This window comes from Carassius carassius, chromosome 12 (assembly GCF_963082965.1).
Source record: "Carassius carassius chromosome 12, fCarCar2.1, whole genome shotgun sequence".
Taxonomy (NCBI): domain Eukaryota; kingdom Metazoa; phylum Chordata; class Actinopteri; order Cypriniformes; family Cyprinidae; genus Carassius; species Carassius carassius.
The window spans coordinates 15,738,820-15,760,211 of NC_081766.1; the positions used below are offsets into that span (position 1 = coordinate 15,738,820).

A 21,392-nucleotide genomic window follows, 5' to 3' on the forward strand; every position below is an offset into this window, starting at 1 on the left:
AGCCATTTCTCCTGCAGTTGTACCTGCACTCACTCACATCATCAACACATCCCTCATCAGTTAGACAGGCTCGTATAACCCATCTCTTTTAGAGAACTACAGACCAGTTTCCCTTCTTCCTTTAATTCCAAAAACACTTGAACGAGCTGTGTTCAACCAAGTCTCTACATTTCTCACACAACAACAACCTCCTTGACACTAACCAATCTGGCTTCAGAAGTGGACATTCAACTGAGACTGCCTTGCTCTCAGTAATTATCCTGCTTTATCTGTCTGCTGCTTTTGACACGGTTAACCACCAGATCTCCTATCAACCCTACTGGCAAAAGGCATCTCAGTAACCGCACTTAAATGGTTTGAGTCTTACCTATCAGATAGGTCCTTCAAAGTATCTTGGAGAGGTGAGGTGTCCAAGTCACAACATCTAACTACTGGGGTGCCTCAGGGCTCAGTTCTTGGACCACTTCTCTTCTCTGTCTACATGGCATAAATAGGTTCTATCATTCAGAAACATGGCTTTTCATACCACTGCTATGCTGATGACACTAAACTCTACCTCTCATTCCATCCTGGTGATCCGACGCTAGCTATTCACATCTCCGCTTGTCTAACAGACACACACACACACACACAGACACACACACACACACACACACACACACACACACACACAATGTTCTATGGAACATTCAGTATTACCTTATGCATAGATTCATGCTTCTACTTAAAATCTTTTTTGGGGGGGGTTTACAGTCATTCAACTGCACATCACAGAGATGCTATTTTATGTTTGTGTGTGTGTGTGTAAAGAGCTCTAACACTAGCTTGCTCTATTCTTTTTTTATTCTATCTGTTTTGTTTTTAATTAAAGCCCATGCTGTGTACTATGTTAACCTAACTGAGACTTGTTATAGCACTTATATTTCATTGCTCTTTTTGTTGTTTTTGATTCCTTCCACTGTCCTCATTTGTAAGTCTCTTTGGATAAAAGCGTCTGCTAAATGAATAAATGTAAATATAAATGTCAATGTAGCCCAATGAATGCTTACTTTCCTTCCACGTCATGTGATTACGTATAGGCTATACTTTTTTGTTTAGTTTTTTTGTTTTTTGTCCCCAATACTACACAGAGTTGACACTTGGCAAACGTAATGGCACTGCGGCTTTATGCAAACAAATAAAACTGAACTCTGTTCAACATGGTAAATATTGTACCAGGAAGTTGAAAGAGCAGTGAAAACAGCAGCGTCCAGTCTTGTGTTCCTCATTCTGTGTTTGTATCGAGTCGCTTCAATGAGAGAAACAGCGCGCGCTCATTTCACTCAGAGACTTTTCCTTTTAAATGAGAGTTAACCACTTTTTCTGACATTTGACAGGTGGGTGAACTACTTTCCTTGTTTGGTTTACTATTGTAAATACTTCTGGCAGTCTGTTGTGCTGGTGTTACAGTAGCTACATGGGTGTAATTTAACGTTTCTCCTGTGTTGTATCAATATTAACGAAGTTTTAACCCGTAACGTTACAGTTTGCCTTTCTTCCTAATGTAGACGTTTAAATATCGATTCAACGCGATGTAAATGTGTTTTGATGGGACAAAACTTACAGCGGCCAAAATAGGAAATTCCTGCTAGCCTAATAATTTTCCTGAAGTAATCCGTTGGCTGTAAATTCTGAATAATTATTAACTCAATAGTTTTATATGATCACTTTGACCGCACAGAATGAGTTTTAGAAAGATACACGCACAACGTTACAAACCACAACTTTCCGATTGGAAAGAGAAATCACTTATGAGATCTCATCGTTTCTTCTCCATCGCAAATAGATGAAACTAAATTCTCCTGCTGCTTAGATTCGTCTCTTAAAAAAAAAAAAAAAAAAAAAAAAAGACTTTAATAATTTCACGTCTCCTAGATTTTACACAGAGTTTCAGACGGGATCTAAAAATGTCTCAAACTGGGCTAGATTTTCTAAGATACCATCGTGTCAGAGATTTGATTATGAAATAATTCTCAATAAATACATCTAAGATCAAGATATCGCACATTTCAATCTATTTTAATTTCTCCTAATGAATGCTAGGAAAAACATCAGAGATAAAGTTCATGGTAAAATGAAACAATTGAGAAATGCATGTTGTCACCATTAAATTTGACCGTTAAAATTGCATCAGGACATATCTGTTTTTCTGTTTACTCATTTTACAGTTTGTGTCTTGCATGAAAAGATCATTTGAAATATCAACTTTAGTAAAGGTCAGTGGGTTTCTCACGGCATGCTTCCCTCTTTTTGTTTTTTGATGTTTTTTTAGCTGAGGTGGTGAGTTTTTACACCATGACACTTGAACCTGAGTAGTTGCAGAGACGCCCCTTTCTATATTTTGTTTCTCAGATATTAGGCCTATACACTAACTGGCCTTCCTCAAGCCTCAGGTTTCTGTAGAGTTCAATAGCCTAGATGAAGTTTCATCATTCAACAAGATAATCTCAAGGTACATAAAGCATTTTTATATGTGCAGACTATAGGCTGAAACTCAGAAGTAGTTGAGAGGTCTTTTGTGTCTCTGTCTTTCCTGTCTTACTGAACACCCTAGAGACGCTGGCCAGAGAAGGAAGTGTGCAGCTCCAGTGGCCTGCTTGCTCTTGCATTAATCTACCATTATAACCCTGTTACAAGTTTCCTGCTGACATCTAAAAATACGGTCTCATCAGTAGAGTCCAGCCACAAACATGATTTCAGCCTAGTGTTCTTTAGCCATTTGACCAACTTTAATGACATCTCACCTTCAGGAAAATGGATGGCACTTTTTACCCGTACTTCTGACATCACATGAATTGCAGGCTAAAGATAACCAGAAAAACACGTATGTTGCTTTGAGAGATATTGAATTATCTATTGTGGAGTTTAATGAGAAATGTTATCCAAGTACACAGACTTAATCATGGATAGGAAAGGCTTTTTTGGCTACTTTGAGTTAAAACTGTGGTCAAAAGGCAACAGTGTTAAACATTTCCTGAAATATCAAAAGATGCAGAAAGAATTGGCAAGCAATCCTGACAGAATTTCCCAGAGGGAGGGCAATGCTAGGTCAAAATTTAGGATGTAATTATGTATTAATATATATATTTATTAAATCATAAAAAAAGTTTTGGCATTATTTTAGAAATTCACACTGCCATCTGTCTCTTCTCTTATATATTCATTATATCTATTTCTATTTATATCTATCGTCACCTTGTAGAAAAGGAAATGAAGTAATTCAGTGTTTGCTGCTCATTGACTGAAAGTCCATTGGCCAAGAGATTAATGGTACATGCATTTCCTCCTGATAGTCCTGTTGCTGTTGCTTTGGTAAAGCCGACATCCAGCATTTATGAGAATGATTACCTCTCCCTAATATACTCAGCTGTGAGAATAAGCAAAGGACATATTTATTTTGCAGGGGAATTCCTTGTTTTTTTCCCTGTGAAACTCTAACCTTGAGTAGCTCTCCACCATCTTGGCACATGAATTATATTATATTTAAGGGGGAATTGCTTGTTTGCTATAATGTGTTCACCTGACCTTCCGTTGGGTTTTCCACCCTGCAAGTACTCTTTATACCATGTTGAGAGGGTGTGTTGTTATTATTTAGAGGGCAAATTGTTATTCAAATGATGCTTCTTCTTAACATATATGTTGGCAATCTTATGCTGAGTGACTCATTGCTTATCGGCAGCTGACCTATTTAGATGAGCACACGCCACGTCTGTTCTCTGTGACTTCGGCCTGGTTGGTCATGAATTTAGGTACCACATGAATTGTAATGTGCTCTTTTTCTTTCACTTTAGTTTAAAGACTAAAACGAGCCTTTAAATGTTTTTTTTTTCAATTTAATGTCATGAAATATGCCTTTTAAATAAAACAAAACAAAAAAAAGTTTTTTTTCCACTCCCCAAATGTATTCAGCCCCTTAAATGAATATACACAAATAACAACCGTACATTCTCATGTGGGAAATATGGATCTTAAAAATTGAAACAGAGATTAAACAACTTTGTGTGTGTGTGTGTGTATATATACTACTTATTGTTATTATTAATCAAATTGTATATTTAATCATGTATTTTTCATAATTTTTAAATATATATTTAAATAAATATTCATTATAAATATTGTTTTCGTTTTGTAATATAATGAATTCTTTTTGTTCTTTTTTTAAAAAGCAGTGATAAATAAAAAAACATTTCATATCATTCGTCAAATATTCAAATGAATAAATATTAATACATATTTAAAATAAATAATATTTTGTATTGTATCTGCTATGTAAAAGAATTATCAGGGAAAGAGCATGGGTCTGGAATCTCCTCCGCATCAGTTGTGTTAATTTGAATTATCTTTACCGAAGCGGTGACATCTATATTTACAGAAGTCTTATTGTGTAGGCATAATTATGTAATGCACTGTAGAGTTATTTTGATGTAAAAGTGTTTCACGATTTGGTTTGTTTTGATTTGATTCCAATTTCTGTTCATATTTCATTAAATGACAACGGTTAATCTTCTTCTTGCAGGAAACATGGGTTGTAAAAAATCTAAGTTGGACGGTGACCGAAATGGAGGTGTGCTTGAAGGGAACAAACACCAGCCAGTACGTACTGACCAAACTGTATATGTGAGAGATCCAACCTCCTATAAGCCTCATATAGTAAGTAGTGAGTAGTGATGGGGGGAAAACATCTTGTCATGTTAAGATCAAGTTGGCTGTTTTGACTTTCATAGACTCTAAAGAGAAGGGGTTTTATACCTTTAAAACACATTCCTGATTATATCATGATTATACGAAATGTTTTATTTCACAGAATAATCCGACTCCAGGCCTTTTGCCTGGTCAGGTGTTCCAAAATATGGAAGGTAGGTCTGATGAGCTTTATTCCACATTCTGATGCTATTGTAAAACTGCTTTTATTTATTTATTCATTTATTTATTTAATACAGAGAAGGACAAAATAGCCATTGCTTTGTATCAATATGACGCCATTCATGCTGATGATCTGGGCTTTAAAAAAGGAGAGAAGTTAAAAATTCTTGAAGAGTGAGTGAATGTCATCATCTGTTATTTTTAGTTGCCTTATATTGTTGCTCTATTTGAAGTGTGATGTTTATGTGAGGTGTGATATTTTTTTTTTGTCCAGGCACGGAGAGTGGTGGAAGGCGAGGTGTTTGACCACAGGAAAGGAAGGATACATTCCTTCAAACTATGTTGCAGAAGCTGACACTATGGAAACAGAAGCGTGAGTGCTGCTCAATACAAGTGTAACTATACATATATGTTCATCTTTATCGTATTCATCTTGGTTTGTCTTGATTTACCATGCATGCAATTTAGATGGTTCTTCAAAGATATCACACGGAAGGATGCAGAGAGGCAATTGCTGGCACCTGCTAACAAACCTGGGTCTTATCTCATCCGGGAGAGTGAAACCTCAAAAGGTGCACACCGTTTACTGTCTGCTAATGTCCTTTCTGGCAAAATAAATGTTTGGTGTAATCTATTCTGTATTGTTGTGAACAGGAAGTTATTCACTGTCAGTCAGAGATGTGGACGCTCAGAGGCAGGATGTTGTTAAGCATTATAAAATCAGATCGCTGGATAATGGAGGCTACTACATCTCTCCAAAAATCACATTCAGTGACATCAGCAGCATGATAAAACATTACCACAGTAAGTCCTAAGGATGCCAAAAATAAGCGTTGATAAATTGTGTAGCTGCATAAATAAAATGTACTGTACGCTTTAATATTAAATGTTTTTCATTTATACATGTAGAAATGAATATTCATGCATATAATAATAACATGTACTGTACATGTGTGTGTATAGTCACTTTAATAAAATGCATGTTTTATGTATACATATATTTAATGCATTTATACAGGTATTGTTATTTCTTTTAGTTTAAATATTACATATATATCTATATAATATGTTAATTGATGTGTGTTTATGTATGGTTTGCTAAAATAAGAAGGATGCACATCATTTTGTCACAGAACAAGCAGATGGATTGTGCCGAAAACTAGAGAAACCATGTGAGAAGCCGAAAGCACAGAAACCTTGGGACAAAGATGCATGGGAAATCTCTAAAGAATCCATAAAGATGGTGAAGAAGCTCGGAGCAGGGCAGTTTGGAGAGGTGTGGATGGGTGAGTTAAAGATCTGGAATTTGCCTGAAGTCACAAACATTCATTTAGCCATGGAGTGTTTCCTTAATCAGAAGTCCATTACGTGTTCAGCTTTGCTAAACTACGGCAAAAGTATTGCTCTCTTCTTTATGGTCTTGTTATTCAAATTCTCTCCATCTCTAAGATCCCCCAAGCGCTTGATCAAAATCCCCACTGTTTTATGGGCTCTTCAGAGGGCTTAGAAGTGGCATCCTTCAGTGTTCGTATCGATTAATCAACCATCTCTGAACATGTGTAGGCTTTTTGTTATTATCTAATTCTTTGAGCCGTAAAAGCTTTGACAACTCGCATTCAAATCTCGAGTCTTCCTGCCGTGGCTTCTGGCTGGCATGAATGGCTCCCTTGTAGCTCAGACCGAAAGACACAGACGAAACTCTTATCAGTCAGATCTGAGGAGGAAACTGCTAGGATTTGCATTTGGATTTCGTTATTATTCATATGCCTCTTTCCCTTTCAGCTGACATGATGAATTGCAGGAAGCGGCCTTAGTAAATATACAAAGGCCTTGTTGGCACCTTAAACACACTAGAAGTCCGTATGATGACCGATGCACCTGACGGAAAGGCTTCCTTCTGTTTGGCGTGCCTCACTTTGTTACGTCTCAGCAATGAATTTTATAAACTGTTAGATTCCGACATTCCAAGTCCAGTAGATAATTAATATGCAAACCACTTTAAAGCTCTGAAAGTTGTCTTTAATTTTGAATAATGAACAGGGAAATGGCATTTAAGTGGAACAAGGGATAAGCACAAAGTTCAAGTTGTGCAACATGTCTGATGTCTTTTAACTTCCCCGTGGTCAGTAACTGTCCTTCGCATCCTGGCACCGTGTCATCACTTCTGAGAAATGTAGTTTATGAACATCTGTGAGTTGCGTAAGATCCCTGGTGAGAAAATGTGAGGATTCGGAGGAGTCAGTTCCTATAAAAGGCTTTTCAGGACCGACTGACAGTTCCTACATCTCTGCTGATGAATTCTCTGTTCCATGGTTGCGTTTCGTGTTAGACTCAGCCTTTAGTTCGCTGTTTTGTGGCTGGACTGCGACTGTGGCATTGGAACAGGAAGATTATTTATAACCACAGAGAAGTGTCACACGTTTAATTGTGCTTTCTTTTTGCTTGCAGCCTACTATAATAACAGCACAAAAGTGGCGGTGAAAACGCTGAAGCCGGGCACAATGTCAGTGGAGGCTTTCTTAGAGGAGGCCAACCTGATGAAAACCTTACAGCACGACAGACTCGTGCGCCTCTACGCTGTCGTCACCAAAACTGAGCCCATCTACATCATCACTGAGTTCATGGCAAATGGTACAAGAAACACATACTCTTTTAATGAGAGTTACAGTTCGAGAAATCCTGAAGAAAATTGTATTCTCAGTGACTTTCTTTTTTTCTGCAGGAAGCTTATTGGATTTCTTGAAAAGTCCGGCTGGCTGCAAAGTACAGTTACCGAAGCTAATAGATTTTTCGGCACAGGTAAAAATCCCTCAGTTTCCGGATTCTGGGGGTAACTTTACGGGTTTTTGCGTCATAAGGCTGACATCACTTTTTCCATTAGTAAAAAGAGGAACAGATTCTCTTGTCTGTGCATATTTAAAACAGAGAATTATCAGTCTGTAATTTTCTCAAGAATGAAAGATCTCATTAGATTTACAAATCCGAGTTTAAGATAGAATTTCTATGTCATGTGACAACCAGAATATTGATGATGTGACTTGTGTTAATGATTTGGACAAAAGAGAAAAAAAAAAGACTGGTTAAAGTATTTACAGTCATAACCAACTGTTTCAAAAGTCAATCCTTTTAAGTGTCTTTTGAAGAAAAACAAAAACTAAATGTAAGGAAGAATGTTTCTTTTCTCTATGAGTCTTAAGGACTTTAAAGATAGCCTAGAATCTGATTTCTTGTGAAACAGCACTAAATGGCAAAATTGCATATCCTGTTTCAGAGAGTGAAAGAGGATGCCAATGGGGAAGTGAGACAACACAATTTTCCCTTTGTTTAAGCAGCTTTTACTCTTTGCGACTACACCCATTTCTGAAGTGAAAAAAAAAAAATCCTGCTTATTTACTATGATCTACTCCACTAACTGGCTAATTCAAGTCCTCACTCAGATGTGTGTGCATATGCTCTTATGTTCAAAAGTTTTGGGTGTCAGAAATCTCTCATGCTCACCAAGGCTGCATTTATTTGATCAGACATACAGTAATATTGTGAAGTATTATTACAATTAATTTATTCTATTTCAGTATATTCCTGTAATGACTAAGCTGAATTTTCAGCCATTTTTAGTGATAAGGTGCTGATTTAGTGATTCTTTTCTTACAAGTAGCAATGCTGAAAACAGTTGTGCTGTATAATATTTTTGTGAAAACACTTTTCAGGATTTTGTTTTTTTGAGTATGTTTGTTTATGCCAGTGATGCTGAGTTTGTGTGTGTCTCTGCAGATAGCTGAAGGTATGGCCTACATTGAGAAGAAGAATTATATCCACCGAGACCTGAGAGCAGCTAATGTGCTGGTTTCAGACAGCCTGTTGTGTAAAATAGCTGATTTTGGCCTGGCCAGAGTAATTGAGGATGACCAGTACACAGCCAGAGAAGGTGAGTGTGTGACACCTTTCAGTGGTTTAGCGGCATATTGGATGGATGAGTCATTTTCTACAGCAATAACATGTCAGACGGCGCTCCTGACTGTTCCTGCTATGGGCTGTTAATCATATTGATATTGTGATAGTTTTCCTGCATCAGCAGACCTGACTGATCTGTGTGAATTTGTGTGCTCTGTGTCTCAGGAGCAAAATTTCCTATCAAATGGACGGCACCCGAGGCCATCAACTACGGTTCTTTCACCATCAAATCAGATATGTGGTCCTTTGGGGTTCTCCTGTATGAGATTATAACATACGGGAAAATTCCGTATCCAGGTAATAGAATTGTGTTAATGGCACCTTGATTACATTTGAGTTGAACTAAAACATTCCAACTGCAGTATATTGAGAGCTATCAGCAGATTGTTTTGTCAGGACTTTGTCGACATCTTCTGGTCAAAGGGTGTTAAGTACTTTAAGCGTTTCGGTTTTGCTCAATTTGAAATTTCTGAAACTGTGAATTGTGTCCTTTCTGTGATGCAGATGTTATTAAATGTAATTGTACAAATAATGACTTGCATCCTGAGCACTCATTGGTTAAGAAATATATTTAGCTCTATATTAAGCTATATTAAGGCAAAATACTATAAAGGCAAGTCAGTTTTATTCACTGGTCAGTTTTGAGATTTTGGCCTATTTTGCTTTCATTACATGTCTTCCTTTAGACTGGTGGAAACAGTATGCAAAGTATACATTTAATTTATTGCACTGAGCCAAACATCTCCACTTTTTCTAGAACTTACATAAACCGAACTTTACCGTTTTCTTCCTTTTTGTTCCTAAAAACATAACACATTTATTCTTGTATTTTCTGATTTACGGAGATATCCAAAATCCCCTTTGTAACAATCTTTAATATGTCACAAAATGAAACAAGAATTTTGAACCTGGCTTTATCCAATGTTACAGTTTCTGCCTTTTAAATGTATGCAAATGAGTGCATATTTAATTAGATAATGTATCAATTGCAAATATATATAAAAAAAAAAACGTTGTGTCATCTTGTACTGTGATTAATCAACTAGGAAAGTATGGTGATGTCTATTAGTTAAAATTAGTCCAAACACCTGTGGTGTCTTGCCGTAATCGTAGACAAAAATACCTTTCTGAAAAGATTCCTTGTGACATTTATTACTCAGTTTTTCTCTTTCTCTCTATCAGTCCACTTACACTTTCACTACTTTCTTTTTCTGCCTCAGGCATGAGTAACGGTGAAGTCATGAACTCTGTTCAGAGAGGTTACCGGATGCCCCGTCCTGAGAACTGTCCCACTGAACTTTATGACATCATGACCACATGCTGGAAGACTAAACCAGAAGACCGGCCCACGTTTGACTATATTCAGAGTGTACTTGAAGACTTCTACACAGCCACCGAGAGTCAATACCAGCAGCAGCCATGAGAATGCAAACTCATCCGTCATATCTTTGTACTGTTTCAAGATGATCAAAAGATCTATGAATCGATGTTCTAATATGTAACTAATAATGGGATCAATCTGCTTATGTGTAAGCAAGGTTCAGATTTTCTATTTCTGCTTCAAATTGAAGTTTGAACAGCCTGTTTTGCTCTTCACATTCAAATTTCAATGGCTGCATTTCAATTTGTAAATAATTATATATTTCAAAGTAGCCTACCAAAGTTTAATTGTTAGTTTTACACATAAAAAAAAAAAAATAATAATTAAGCTAGGGCTTTGCAAACTGGAGTCCGGGGGCTACTATAGGGTCCGCAAATAAATTCAGAGCAAATAAAAGAGTTTACTTTTAGGGCTGTCCAAGGAAGGATATTTATTGTAAATGGAGCTAAACCAATACATTTGAATCAAATTAATGTTGTTGTTGTTGTTTTTTTTAAATGGAATGAAACATTTATAAATGACATTATATCTCTGCCCATGTGTTTTTGTAAGTAGGACCCTCGAAAAAGATCATCATAGTCTGAGGTTCTTGGAAACAAAATGTTTGAAAACCTCTGGTTTAAATTAAAATAGTTGGATGACTTAATGAAATCCATGCACTCTAAACCACTGTTTGTTTGTTTGTTTGTATTGCTTTTTAATTAAAAATAATAACATTTTAATAACAATATTGATAACGCTACAATAATGAACAGTGACAGAGGGCAATATTTTGTAATTAAGTAAATTGCTCAGTCTTTGATTAGCTATGACTGAAATGCTTTGTATATTTTCAATATTTTGCACATTTGTACATTATCTAGAAACCTAATAAAAAAATCTTTTGTGATCGATAACACAGTTCTAGGTTTTACAGACTTCTATATTAAAATACATATGCATAAAATACAGAAGACATAAAATACAATGCTACCAAAACTAAGGAAATTACATTAAATTGTTTATCTGATGGGTCTTTAAAGGTATAGTTCACCATTCAAATTCTGATTTCACTCAAGTCCCCCTCAATTTATTCCCTACCTGTACGATTTTCTTTCTTCTGTTGAACATAAAATAAGACATTTTAAATGGGTAATCGAACAATTGATGGCCCCCAGTGAAATACAGATATTTTTTTAAATATCTTTTTTGTGTGTTCAGCAGAAGAAAGAGAATGATACAGGCTTGGCACAACCTTTCATTTTTGGGAGAACTATACCTTTAAGTCCCGCCCGCCCATTCATGGTCATGTGACCATTTCAAGATGGCCGCGCCCTCAGTTTGGCGACATGGCGTTGTTCATTTTGTAACAACACAGTGTCAGTCAGTGTAAAACAGCTTGTCAAAGCCTGCACACTCTTATTCAAGCCCTCCTTTGACGCTGGCAGTAATGGATAAAGACAGCTTGATTCTGTAAGTTCATAATGAATGAATGCTTATCGGCGTGTTTTCATGATTTCATTATTCGTGTTGTTGTAGAACCACAGCTCACTGACAAGATCAAATAATTCTGTATCTCCGCATTCAGTAATGCTAGTTGAATCTGTCACTGTGTTAAGATACAAGCAAGTTAATTTAGTAACTGTAAACCGTGGGAAACTCGTATCCTTCAGCTGTCTTATGTTTTGAACAGATGTATTTTCTTGATGTGTGCAAGTGTACCTTGGACGTCATTGTACAGTTCAAAGTTTTCAAATGTCAGAAATTAAGTGTAAAAGAAGGAAAAAGATTTGCTATAATAATGATTGCTGATTACTGATTAATGTGTTTAAATCACTAAATAAAGTCTATTATTATATAACCATTGAGCATTTTATCTCCGTATTGATAATAAAATTATGATTATATATTACAATTATATTTACATTTCAATGTACATCACATACACTAATGTTATAGTTCAAAACTGTTTATTATTATCGTATTTTAAAACAGTTGTTTTTTGGAGACACTTATTAAAAAAAAAGATTCTTTGAAGAATAGGGAGTTAATTCTTTTGTTACAATGTAAAAAAAAAAAGTGGTTCATTTTGGTGCATTAATCCTTGCTGAATAAAAGTATTCTTTTTTTTCAACAACAACAAAAAAAAACATACTGACCTTAATCTTTTGAACGGTAGTGTGTATCTGCATGGCTTTGTGATTTAGATCGCAGGGTGTGTTTTGTGTGGCTCTATCTGCACAAATGCTTATCATGCTGTGAATAAAGAGGTAACCGTCAGTCACCTAAACTCTCGAAAGCCCTTATCTACTCTCTTCACTTGCTGCTTAAAACAACTGTGAAACCTGATCATCTCAACCAAAGGGAGGGGAAACACATGAGTACAAATGAATTCCACTACAGTACAAATGTTTATTATGTGTGAAAAGTAATGTTATGTGAATTAGTTACTGAGATATTTTGACACTGCTGTTTTCCATCCCAGCCCCGAAGACTTTCCAGAGCTGAAGAACGACACATTCCTCAGAGCCGCTCGAGGAGAAGAGATCGAGCACATTCCAGTGTGGTGCATGAGACAGGCTGGCCGCTATCTGCCAGGTACGTATGTACCAATCATGTGATTGTTTACCTTAAAGTTCTTCTTTTTATTCACTATATGCAGCATATTTACTAACTAGTGTCTCTTTGGGTTTATTAACAGAGTTCAGGGAATCGAGGGCAGGGAAGGATTTCTTTGAGACATGCCGCTCCCCTGAAGCTTGCTGTGAGCTGACGTTACAGGTCAGCCAGCACCACTGAGCACCTTCATTCTTAGCTGCTTCTTATAGCATATTGAGTTCTAACAATGTCTCAATGATCTGTTTTAGCCACTCAGACGATTCCCATTGGATGCTGCCATCATCTTCTCTGACATCTTGGTGGTCCCTCAGGTAATTTAAGGTCAATTGACCTCTGACTTACTATATTATCAGTTAACATTAGTGTGCATGTGTATTCATGTATAAAATGTGTATGACCAGGCCATGGGAATGGAGGTTCAGATGAGTCCAGGAAAGGGCCCCACTTTCCCAGAACCACTGAAGGAGCCTGAAGATCTGCAGAGACTAAAGACTAAAGTGGACGTGTCGTCTGAACTCGACTACGTTTTTAAAGCCATCACACTGACACGACACAGAATCGAGGGAAAAGTGCCTCTCATCAGCTTCACTGGAGCTCCGGTGAGAAACCAAGCAACAACCCTCACATGAGTAGAGAACATGCTTTGACAATGCACAGGGTGTTACAAGCTTTTTGAGGATAACAAATTAAAAGAGAAATCGTTTAGCATTTCTTTTACTTTCAATACTGATAATAATAAGAAATGTTTCTCGAGCTCTATATTAACATATTTGAATAATTTCTGAAGGATCATGTGACTCTAGACTGGAGCGATGACAGGAATAAATTACATTTTAAAATATATTAAAATAGAAAATGGCTAATTTGCATTGTAATAATATTTCCAAATATATTTTATATTTTTATCAAATTAAATGCAGTCTAGGTGAGCGTAAGTCATTAACGATCTCCATCATCTGTTGTGTCTCTTCTGAATGGCAGTGGACTCTGATGTCCTACATGATTGAAGGAGGAGGCTCTGCGACGCACTCAAAAGCTAAACGCTGGCTCTACAGGTACCCAGAGGCCAGCCACAAACTCCTGAGCCAGCTAACAGACGTCATAGTGGATTATCTTCTCGGACAGGTGAAAGCTGGAGCTCAGGTGAGAGAACCAATGAACTGCGATTTAAAAAATCTGTAGCACTATTCAGACGTTCAGTAAAGAATTTACAAACCCAGAATGTAATTTCAAATCAAATTGATCTAATTTCCTTCAAATGTCTTTCCTTTAGGCTCTGCAGGTTTTCGAGTCTCATGCTGGTTGCTTGGGCCCAGTGGAGTTTAAAGAGTTTTCTCTGCCTTATCTGAGAGACATTGCTCGCCGTGTTAAAGCCAAGATCAAAGAATCTGGTTTGGACAATGTGCCTATGGTGAGTAGAGTTTGACGTTCTAATATCTCTTGAACTTTAACACCCTTTTAGGTTTTAGCTTTAACTGTATTATGAAGTAACACTTAATAAGTGATTTGAAATGTAAAACAGCAGCATATGTGATTCATCCTAAGATGTCAGTTGCATGAGAAGTGATGCAATTTATTTTTAAAGTTAAGCTGAAAGATAGGTACTGTGAAACTACAGTGATATAATGGGTTTTATTATTATTTTAATTGTATAAACAGCAGTATTTTTAAATGATATGCTTAAATAAAAGTGCAAATAGCGATAGATTATATTTGCACAATTTAAAAATGGGGGTATTTTATTTCCAATAATAGGAGTTAGATGCTGTTTCTAATACTTAGTGCAAATAGTGGCCGATATCTGAACCCCAGTATTGTAAAACAGAATGCAATAATAACGTATTGTGTAAATTATAATTTTTATTAAAATGATTAAATGGATGCATCTTTGGGACAATAAAGCCCGTCCCTACACCTAGCCTAGTCTTAACCGATAGACTAGACAGAGAAATTTTATTTTCCACTTTTCGATTATATTCTTAATTTTTATTTAAATTAAATGCATTTTCAATGTTACAGTGGGGAAAATATTTATTTGATCCTCTGCTGATTTTGTAAGTTTGCCCACTTACAAAGAAATGAAGGGTCTGTAATTTTTATGGTAAGTTTATTTTAACAGATAGAGACAGAATACCAACCAAAAAATCCAGGAAAAAAAAAAACTTAATATAAAGGTTAGAGATTGATTTGCATTTCAGTGAGTGAAATAAGTATTTGATCCCTTACCAACCTCAAGAATTCTGGCTCTCACAGATTGGTTATGTGCCCATGTGGAACACAGATTAGTCCTGTCACTTTATGAAGTTACTCCTAATGTCAACTCCAAATCATCTGTATTTTCCATTCCAACCTCTCCCACCACCATTAGCAAAAACAAAGAGCTGTCAAAGGATGTCAGAGACAAGATTGTAGATCTGCACAAGGCTTGAGTGGGCTACAAGACCATCAGCAAGAAGCTTGGTGAGAAGGAGACAACTGTTGGTGCGATTATTTGGAAAATGGAAGAAATACAAAACAACCATCAATCGGCCTCGGTCTGGAGCTCCGTGCAGGATCTTCCCTCATGGGGTAAGGATGATCATGAGAAAAGGTGAGGGATCAGCCGCGAACTACACGGGAGGAGCTTTTAATTATCTTAAGGCAGTTGGGACCACAGTCACCAAGCAAACCATTGGTAACACACTACGCTGCAATGGACTGAAATCCCACAAGGTCCCCTGCTCAAGAAGGCACATGTACAGGCCCGTTTAAAGTTTGCCAAAGAACATCAAAATGATACAGAGAAGGCTTGGGAGAAAGAGCTGTGCTCAGATGAGACCAAAATTGAGCTCTTTGGGATTAACTCGACTCGCCATGTTTGGAGGGAGAGAAATGCTGACTATGACATCATCCTTACAGTCAAGCACGGAGGTGGAAACATTATGCTTCGGGGCTGTTTTTCTGCTAAGGGTACAGGACAACTTCACCACAATGAGGGGCAAATGGACAGGGCATTGTACTGTAAAATCTTGGACGAGAACCTCCTTCCCTCAGCCAGATCTTCAAGGATTACAATGACCAAAAACATACCACCAAGGCAACAAAAGAGTGGCTCAAGAAGAAGCACATTAAGGTCATGGAGTGGCCTAGCCAGTGTCCAGACCTCAATCCTGTAGAAAATCTGTGGAGGGAGCTGAAACTTCGACTTGCCAAATGACAGCCAAGAAACCTTAAGGATTTAGAGAGCATCTGTAAAGAGGAGTGGATCAAAATCCCTCCTGAGATGTGTGTAAACCTGGTGACCAACTATAAGAAAAGTCTTACCTCTGTGCTTGCTAACAAGGGTTTCTGCACCAAGTACTAAGTTATGTTTTGCTTGGGGATCAAATACTTATTTCACTCACTGAAATGCAAATCAATTTCTAACCTTTATATAATGTGTTTTTTTGTTAAAATAAACCTACCATTAAAAACTATTTTTATGAGAGGGCCATCGAATTTGCCATTTTCTTTTGTGCTCTACACCTTGTCATCAATCCGCCATTCTGGGGACAGCACTCGTCATTAAATTATGCACACATCCAAAATAGAATACTAGAATATTAGCCATGTATTAGTGCTAAATAAGAAACTATTAACGCCTTATTCAACTTGACCTTATTCTACATCCCTAATCTTACCCAATACCTAAACCTAACAACTACCTTATTAACTATTATTAAGCAGCAAATTAAGAATTTATTGAGAAAAATGTCGTAGTTAACAAGTGTTACCTATTCTAAAGTGTTACTAAAGTGTTAATTTTTTTATTATTTTTTTCATATCCTGTGAAAGAATAAAAGTCAAAACGGCTTGCCATAATCATTCTTAATCGACGTGACAGAACTAATTCATACTAAAATATAAACAAACTATTGAGCTGTTATTTAATGATTTATTAAGGAAAATTACTAAATATCGTTAACACTTTCTTTTCGCGCGCAGGTATCCAGAGAACAGAAATGTCACACGCTACACACACTACACGTGCACACTTGTAATAACACTATTTGCCACTAGTTGTCAGTATCAGGTCAGCTTTTCTTCCAGGCATCTCTTTTGAAAGTTCCCAACGATCCTTCAGTTCCTTCAGATCCTTCAGATCCTCCTCAATAACTTTTGTCTCTTCTGTTTCATTTATCAGATCGTTTTTGCTAAAGATGGTCATTATGGGCTCGAGGACCTCTCTGAGTCTGGTTATGAAGTTGTGGGTCTTGACTGGACCATAGATCCTCGTTCAGCACGGTCAGTCACAGAAATATGATGTGAGATTTTGTTTTTTCAGATTTCTGTGTCTACGCATACAGCGCCTTGCAAAAGTATTCACACTCATTCTCGCTTCCAGGTGCTTTACCGCAGTTTTGTTCTTCATCCTTTTATTTCAAAGAAGTGAATCTCACATTTGTGTAGGTGTGATTTTTGGCCTCATCTTCTAGGCAGATTGGCTCCAGATTGGTCAGCTTTATTAGATGACATTTGTGCACCTCATATTTCAGATAGTGTCACAGCTGGAGTAAGAACAGGCCTTTGGCTGGCCCATTGTAAGACATTTTCCTTTTTGTTCTTTAGCCCTGTTTTTAGGATCACAGTCGTATGTGATCAAGTTTTAGTGTTTTTTTTTTTTACAGATTGTATCCATTTGTACCATCCATTCTATTTTTTAATAAAAATAAGATGCTCAATCCTGCTGATAAAAAAACAGACGTCTTACAGCATGTTTCTACTAGCACCTCCAGCAATTCAATTCAGTTTATTTATAAAGCACATAGTAATACACACAGTGCTAATAATTGACCACAGTGCTGTACACAATATTAATAATAATAATAAAAAATCTAAATTAACCAAAATAAAAAAATCAGCTAACATGTATTAAAAGAAAGCCCAAGACCAGTACCAATGTTAACAATACCTCGTCTTTAGATATTATCAAAAGCAAGTGTATTTTATTTATTTTTTTATGTCTTTTATAATGTGGAAGTGTGGACAGTGCTAATAATGAAACATCGGACCATGAAATCTTTTGCCACTTTGCAACTGAATCTGTTTTTGGGCAAACTACGAATGAAGTTTTTGGGCAAACTACAAATGAAGTGCATTCAAACACTTGGACATCGTTGTGGTTCTGGATAAAGAGCTTTTTTTTGGTCCGTATCACTGCTGTCCTTCAGATTCACAGTTGCAATTCAAAGCCGGAATGTTAAGTGTTCCTTGTTTCTTTATATATTAGTTATTTCAAATGCTTCATAGCTAAAAGTAAAAAAAAATTTAAAAGCAACTTATAGATCTTTTTTTTTTTAATAAAGATTGTGATTCAAAAAGATTCAAAAACTGTCTTCAAACCTTTGCCTTGTTTGAGTGTATTGTGATGTTTGGCTATTTCTCAGTGAAAGAATTGTACTTATATATATTGTCATGTTTGTGTTTTTCAGTATCAGGACTGGAGGAAAAGTTAGTTTGCAAGGCAACATGGATCCCTGCGCACTTTATGCCACAAAGGTGAGGAAAGGAACATCAAAACAACAGCCAACAGAATCATGTTTCCTTTGAAACCCAACCTGGGGCCTGTTCTTCGTGCGTCGCTAACTCAGTTAGCTGGATTTGATTGTTGACGATTTGGCATGAGCTTGGATTATTTGGTTCTTCGAAGCTCACCCTGGACTTGCTGTCTAGCTTTTTAAGTGGAACTGATATCGCTGCATTGCTGATCGTGGTTTCAAGTATCTTTACACATGCAGTAATCTTCGACAACTTAATCCAGATATTTTAATCAAATCTGCAAATTTGTTTGAAGAACCCATTTAGCCAGATATCAGTTATCACGATTAGAAGATCTGGCATCTTTTAAATCATTTCAGATGTATTAAGTGAGGTACGTAGAACGGGCCCCAGTTCTCCACTTCATTTCACTTTAGTCTTTGTTGTATAGAAGTATGTTGTGCTTCAAAAGCATTACTTTACTTGTGTCTAAAACCCTGGAGCTCATCGATTTTGAGCAGAGGACCAACCTGATGTATGAAATCCAACCCAAATGCTTCTTTTCATTTGTGTGTGATCAGGAGCGCATATCAGAGATTGTGAAGAGGATGTTGGAGGCCTTTGGCACCAAGGGCTACATCGCTAATCTGGGCCATGGCCTGTACCCTGACATGGACCCAGAAAATGTGGGCGCGTTTGTAGACGCCGTTCACATCCATTCTCGCCAGCTCCTCAACCGCAAATAAGAGGTTACTCTCCCATCAGAAGACCTGAACACAAGAGAAGCAGCAACTGTTGGTGTGCATGGCTTTATCATTAGATATATCACTGGGTGAACCTCTCTCAAAATGTGTCAAGAAAATCTCCAGTTATATTTCACTCCAAAATGAAAAGAAATAAGAAAATATTTTTGGCTTAATGAGAAAGGACCATTAAGGCTTTGCATTTCAAGTTCTCTTTAAAGGTATGCAAAAAAAAAAATCTCATTCACAGTACCATAATATGAAATATATCTAACATTTCAATTTAAAAAAAGCTGTTTTTTAAATACTGCATTACAATAATAATCATATAATGATATTTCAACTCTAAGTGAGAATTTAGGGGTCAAATATGCCTAAATGCCAGATATCTTAATTATCTCAAATGTAGGCTTCATTTTCTTTATGCAAAATGGTATTTCCTTTTTTTTTCTGATTTTGTGGTGAAATATGACCCAGATATTTCCTGACAGGCTTTTGAGAGATTCGCCCATAAGGCTGTTCCCGACTCATTTCAGTGATCATGTAGGCCGTCTTTCTATTATACCTACTTTTTTTTGTTTTTTTAATGGCTCCACACCAATCCATCTAATCTTTAATATAATTTTCAGTCAAAACATGTCTTTCTCAGTTGGATTGATGTGTTTTCATTAGAGCCGATGCACTGTACGATCACTGAAGAATGTGAGGGATAAAATCCGATCAAATCCTAAGAGCTGTATGCATTTGTTTTTGATGGAGTACCACAGTAACATCTGGGCTTGAGACTGTGTTCACTGGAAGTGACTGACACCAGAGAACCTCTGAGAATGTGTGTACATATCAATGGATGTTTTATATGAAGCGCAATAAAGAGTAATTCCTTTAATCACAAACATCCCTCAGGGCAATGTCTCCGGTCTGAATATCAAATACCTAAATCATGTGCAACCTGGTTTGTTTTTTATTCCCTTTGTTTTGCATGAGTCTTTCTGTGGGGGGTTCATTCTCTTGATCTATGATTACGGTCTCTCTAACTGCCCTTCATGTTTAGTAACAGAAAAGTTAATCCCAGAGGACGTAATACCAAGCAAAGGTTTAAGCAAATCCTTAAATCTAGTTGTTTTTGGGAGGGTGGGAGTGGGATTCCCCGTGTGATGTGACATATGCGAGATGTTTTGAAGAACCCTGAACTTCAAAACAAGGATTTATTGGGATTTCTATAGATTTTCAATCATGTTAGTGCTTTCGGAACCCCGTTTGTGTGTGTGAAATTGCATGGTTTTGATGTGGGCTTGCAAATCCAGCGTTTGTTAGCATAACAGAATGATTACTAATTGAGTTTTGGTTAAAGTTGGTAACTGTCTGTTTTAGAAGCAACCACATGATGGATGTTTTTCTGTGCAGCTGCAGCCCTCTTTTACCCTCATCCTCCAGTTTGTGGTGTGAATTCAGGATACGTCTGGCCTTGTTTGTGTGTTAGGTGCTGTAAGCCCTGCTGAAAGAAGAAATGTCCTTTAATCAATTTGCTGATTAGTGCTGTTGGATTTTCAAGCCCCTGTCGCTCACCATTAGTTTGTGTCCATGGAGCACAGCAGTGATTTGGGGGCTGGGCCCGTTTCCTAGTGAGGCACAAGCACGCGCACATGTGCACACACTTATTTGATGATACCTCAAGGGGCTCCTGGCATTATTTTTAATTGCAACAATGAATCCACTATATATATATATATATTTATATATAAAGCTCCAATTGGAAACCACAAGGGGGATGAAAGTGTGGGTTTGGGCTCAATCTCTCAGCAAATCAGCAGGCCTGAAAATCCGATATGTTCCTGAAGACAGCAGGCTGTACATCATTTGTCAGGTCCTGGCAATATCACTGCTTTATCATATGGGAGGGTTTTGGGGGGCTTGGCCAAGATTGGATTTCAAGTTGGTGTCAATACTGTGGAGGCCATCTTGTAAAATCCTAAATGATTGGTCAGTAATAATTTGTTGATTCTAGGCTGATTGTCTCTTACACAAGCTTACACAACTCACTTTCAATTCAAGCAGGTTTCTATTGGTCAATGCGGCAAATGCGTGACCAACTTAAATCAGTCACAAAATAAATACTTCACCATCAAATGACATTCCACGAGTGAATAATATGACTTTCTCAAAATCAAAAGTCTACATTACAATGTTGTTTACAATGTTGAAAAGTTCATCTCAATTTTTCCCTCGGTTTGAATAGATTTTTTTTTTTAAACAGTGCTGCCCTTGGAATGCCGCATGGCTAATCAAATTCAAAGACCGGATGTTACTTGTATGAATGTATA

At 37.0% G+C, this 21,392-nt stretch overlaps 2 protein-coding genes across 4 annotated transcripts; both read left to right on the forward strand.

Moving 5' to 3' along the window:
- The first annotated feature begins 1,218 nt into the window (after nucleotides 1-1,218).
- LOC132154910 (tyrosine-protein kinase Lyn-like) lies at nucleotides 1,219-10,557 on the forward strand. Of its 2 annotated transcripts, none has more exons than XM_059563634.1 (13): nucleotides 1,219-1,376; nucleotides 4,556-4,689; nucleotides 4,844-4,895; nucleotides 4,980-5,076; nucleotides 5,177-5,275; nucleotides 5,371-5,474; nucleotides 5,557-5,706; nucleotides 6,036-6,188; nucleotides 7,351-7,533; nucleotides 7,625-7,701; nucleotides 8,674-8,827; nucleotides 9,019-9,150; nucleotides 10,074-10,557. In XM_059563634.1, the coding sequence occupies exons 2-13, from the start codon at nucleotides 4,561-4,563 to the stop codon at nucleotides 10,274-10,276; spliced, it is 1,533 nt and encodes a 510-aa protein (XP_059419617.1). In that variant the 5' UTR covers nucleotides 1,219-1,376; nucleotides 4,556-4,560; the 3' UTR covers nucleotides 10,277-10,557. The 2 variants fall into 2 exon arrangements, with proteins under 2 accessions (XP_059419617.1, XP_059419618.1); XM_059563635.1 differs by having other exon boundaries at nucleotides 4,556-4,632.
- Nucleotides 10,558-11,523: 966 nt separating this feature from the next.
- Nucleotides 11,524-19,964, forward strand: LOC132154912 (uroporphyrinogen decarboxylase-like). 2 transcript variants are annotated; one of them, XR_009437208.1, is made up of 11 exons: nucleotides 11,524-11,686; nucleotides 12,699-12,811; nucleotides 12,915-12,994; nucleotides 13,081-13,143; nucleotides 13,234-13,431; nucleotides 13,814-13,975; nucleotides 14,106-14,243; nucleotides 16,995-17,095; nucleotides 18,283-18,349; nucleotides 18,910-19,126; nucleotides 19,744-19,964. XR_009437208.1 is itself a non-coding variant. In XM_059563637.1 (10 exons), exons 1-10 carry the CDS (start codon nucleotides 11,664-11,666, stop codon nucleotides 19,072-19,074), a joined length of 1,110 nt encoding a protein of 369 aa, XP_059419620.1. In that variant the 5' UTR covers nucleotides 11,525-11,663; the 3' UTR covers nucleotides 19,075-19,171. The 2 variants fall into 2 exon arrangements, 1 of the variants encoding a protein (XP_059419620.1); XM_059563637.1 differs by lacking the exon at nucleotides 19,744-19,964 and having other exon boundaries at nucleotides 11,525-11,686; nucleotides 18,910-19,171.
- Nucleotides 19,965-21,392: the final 1,428 nt, after the last annotated feature.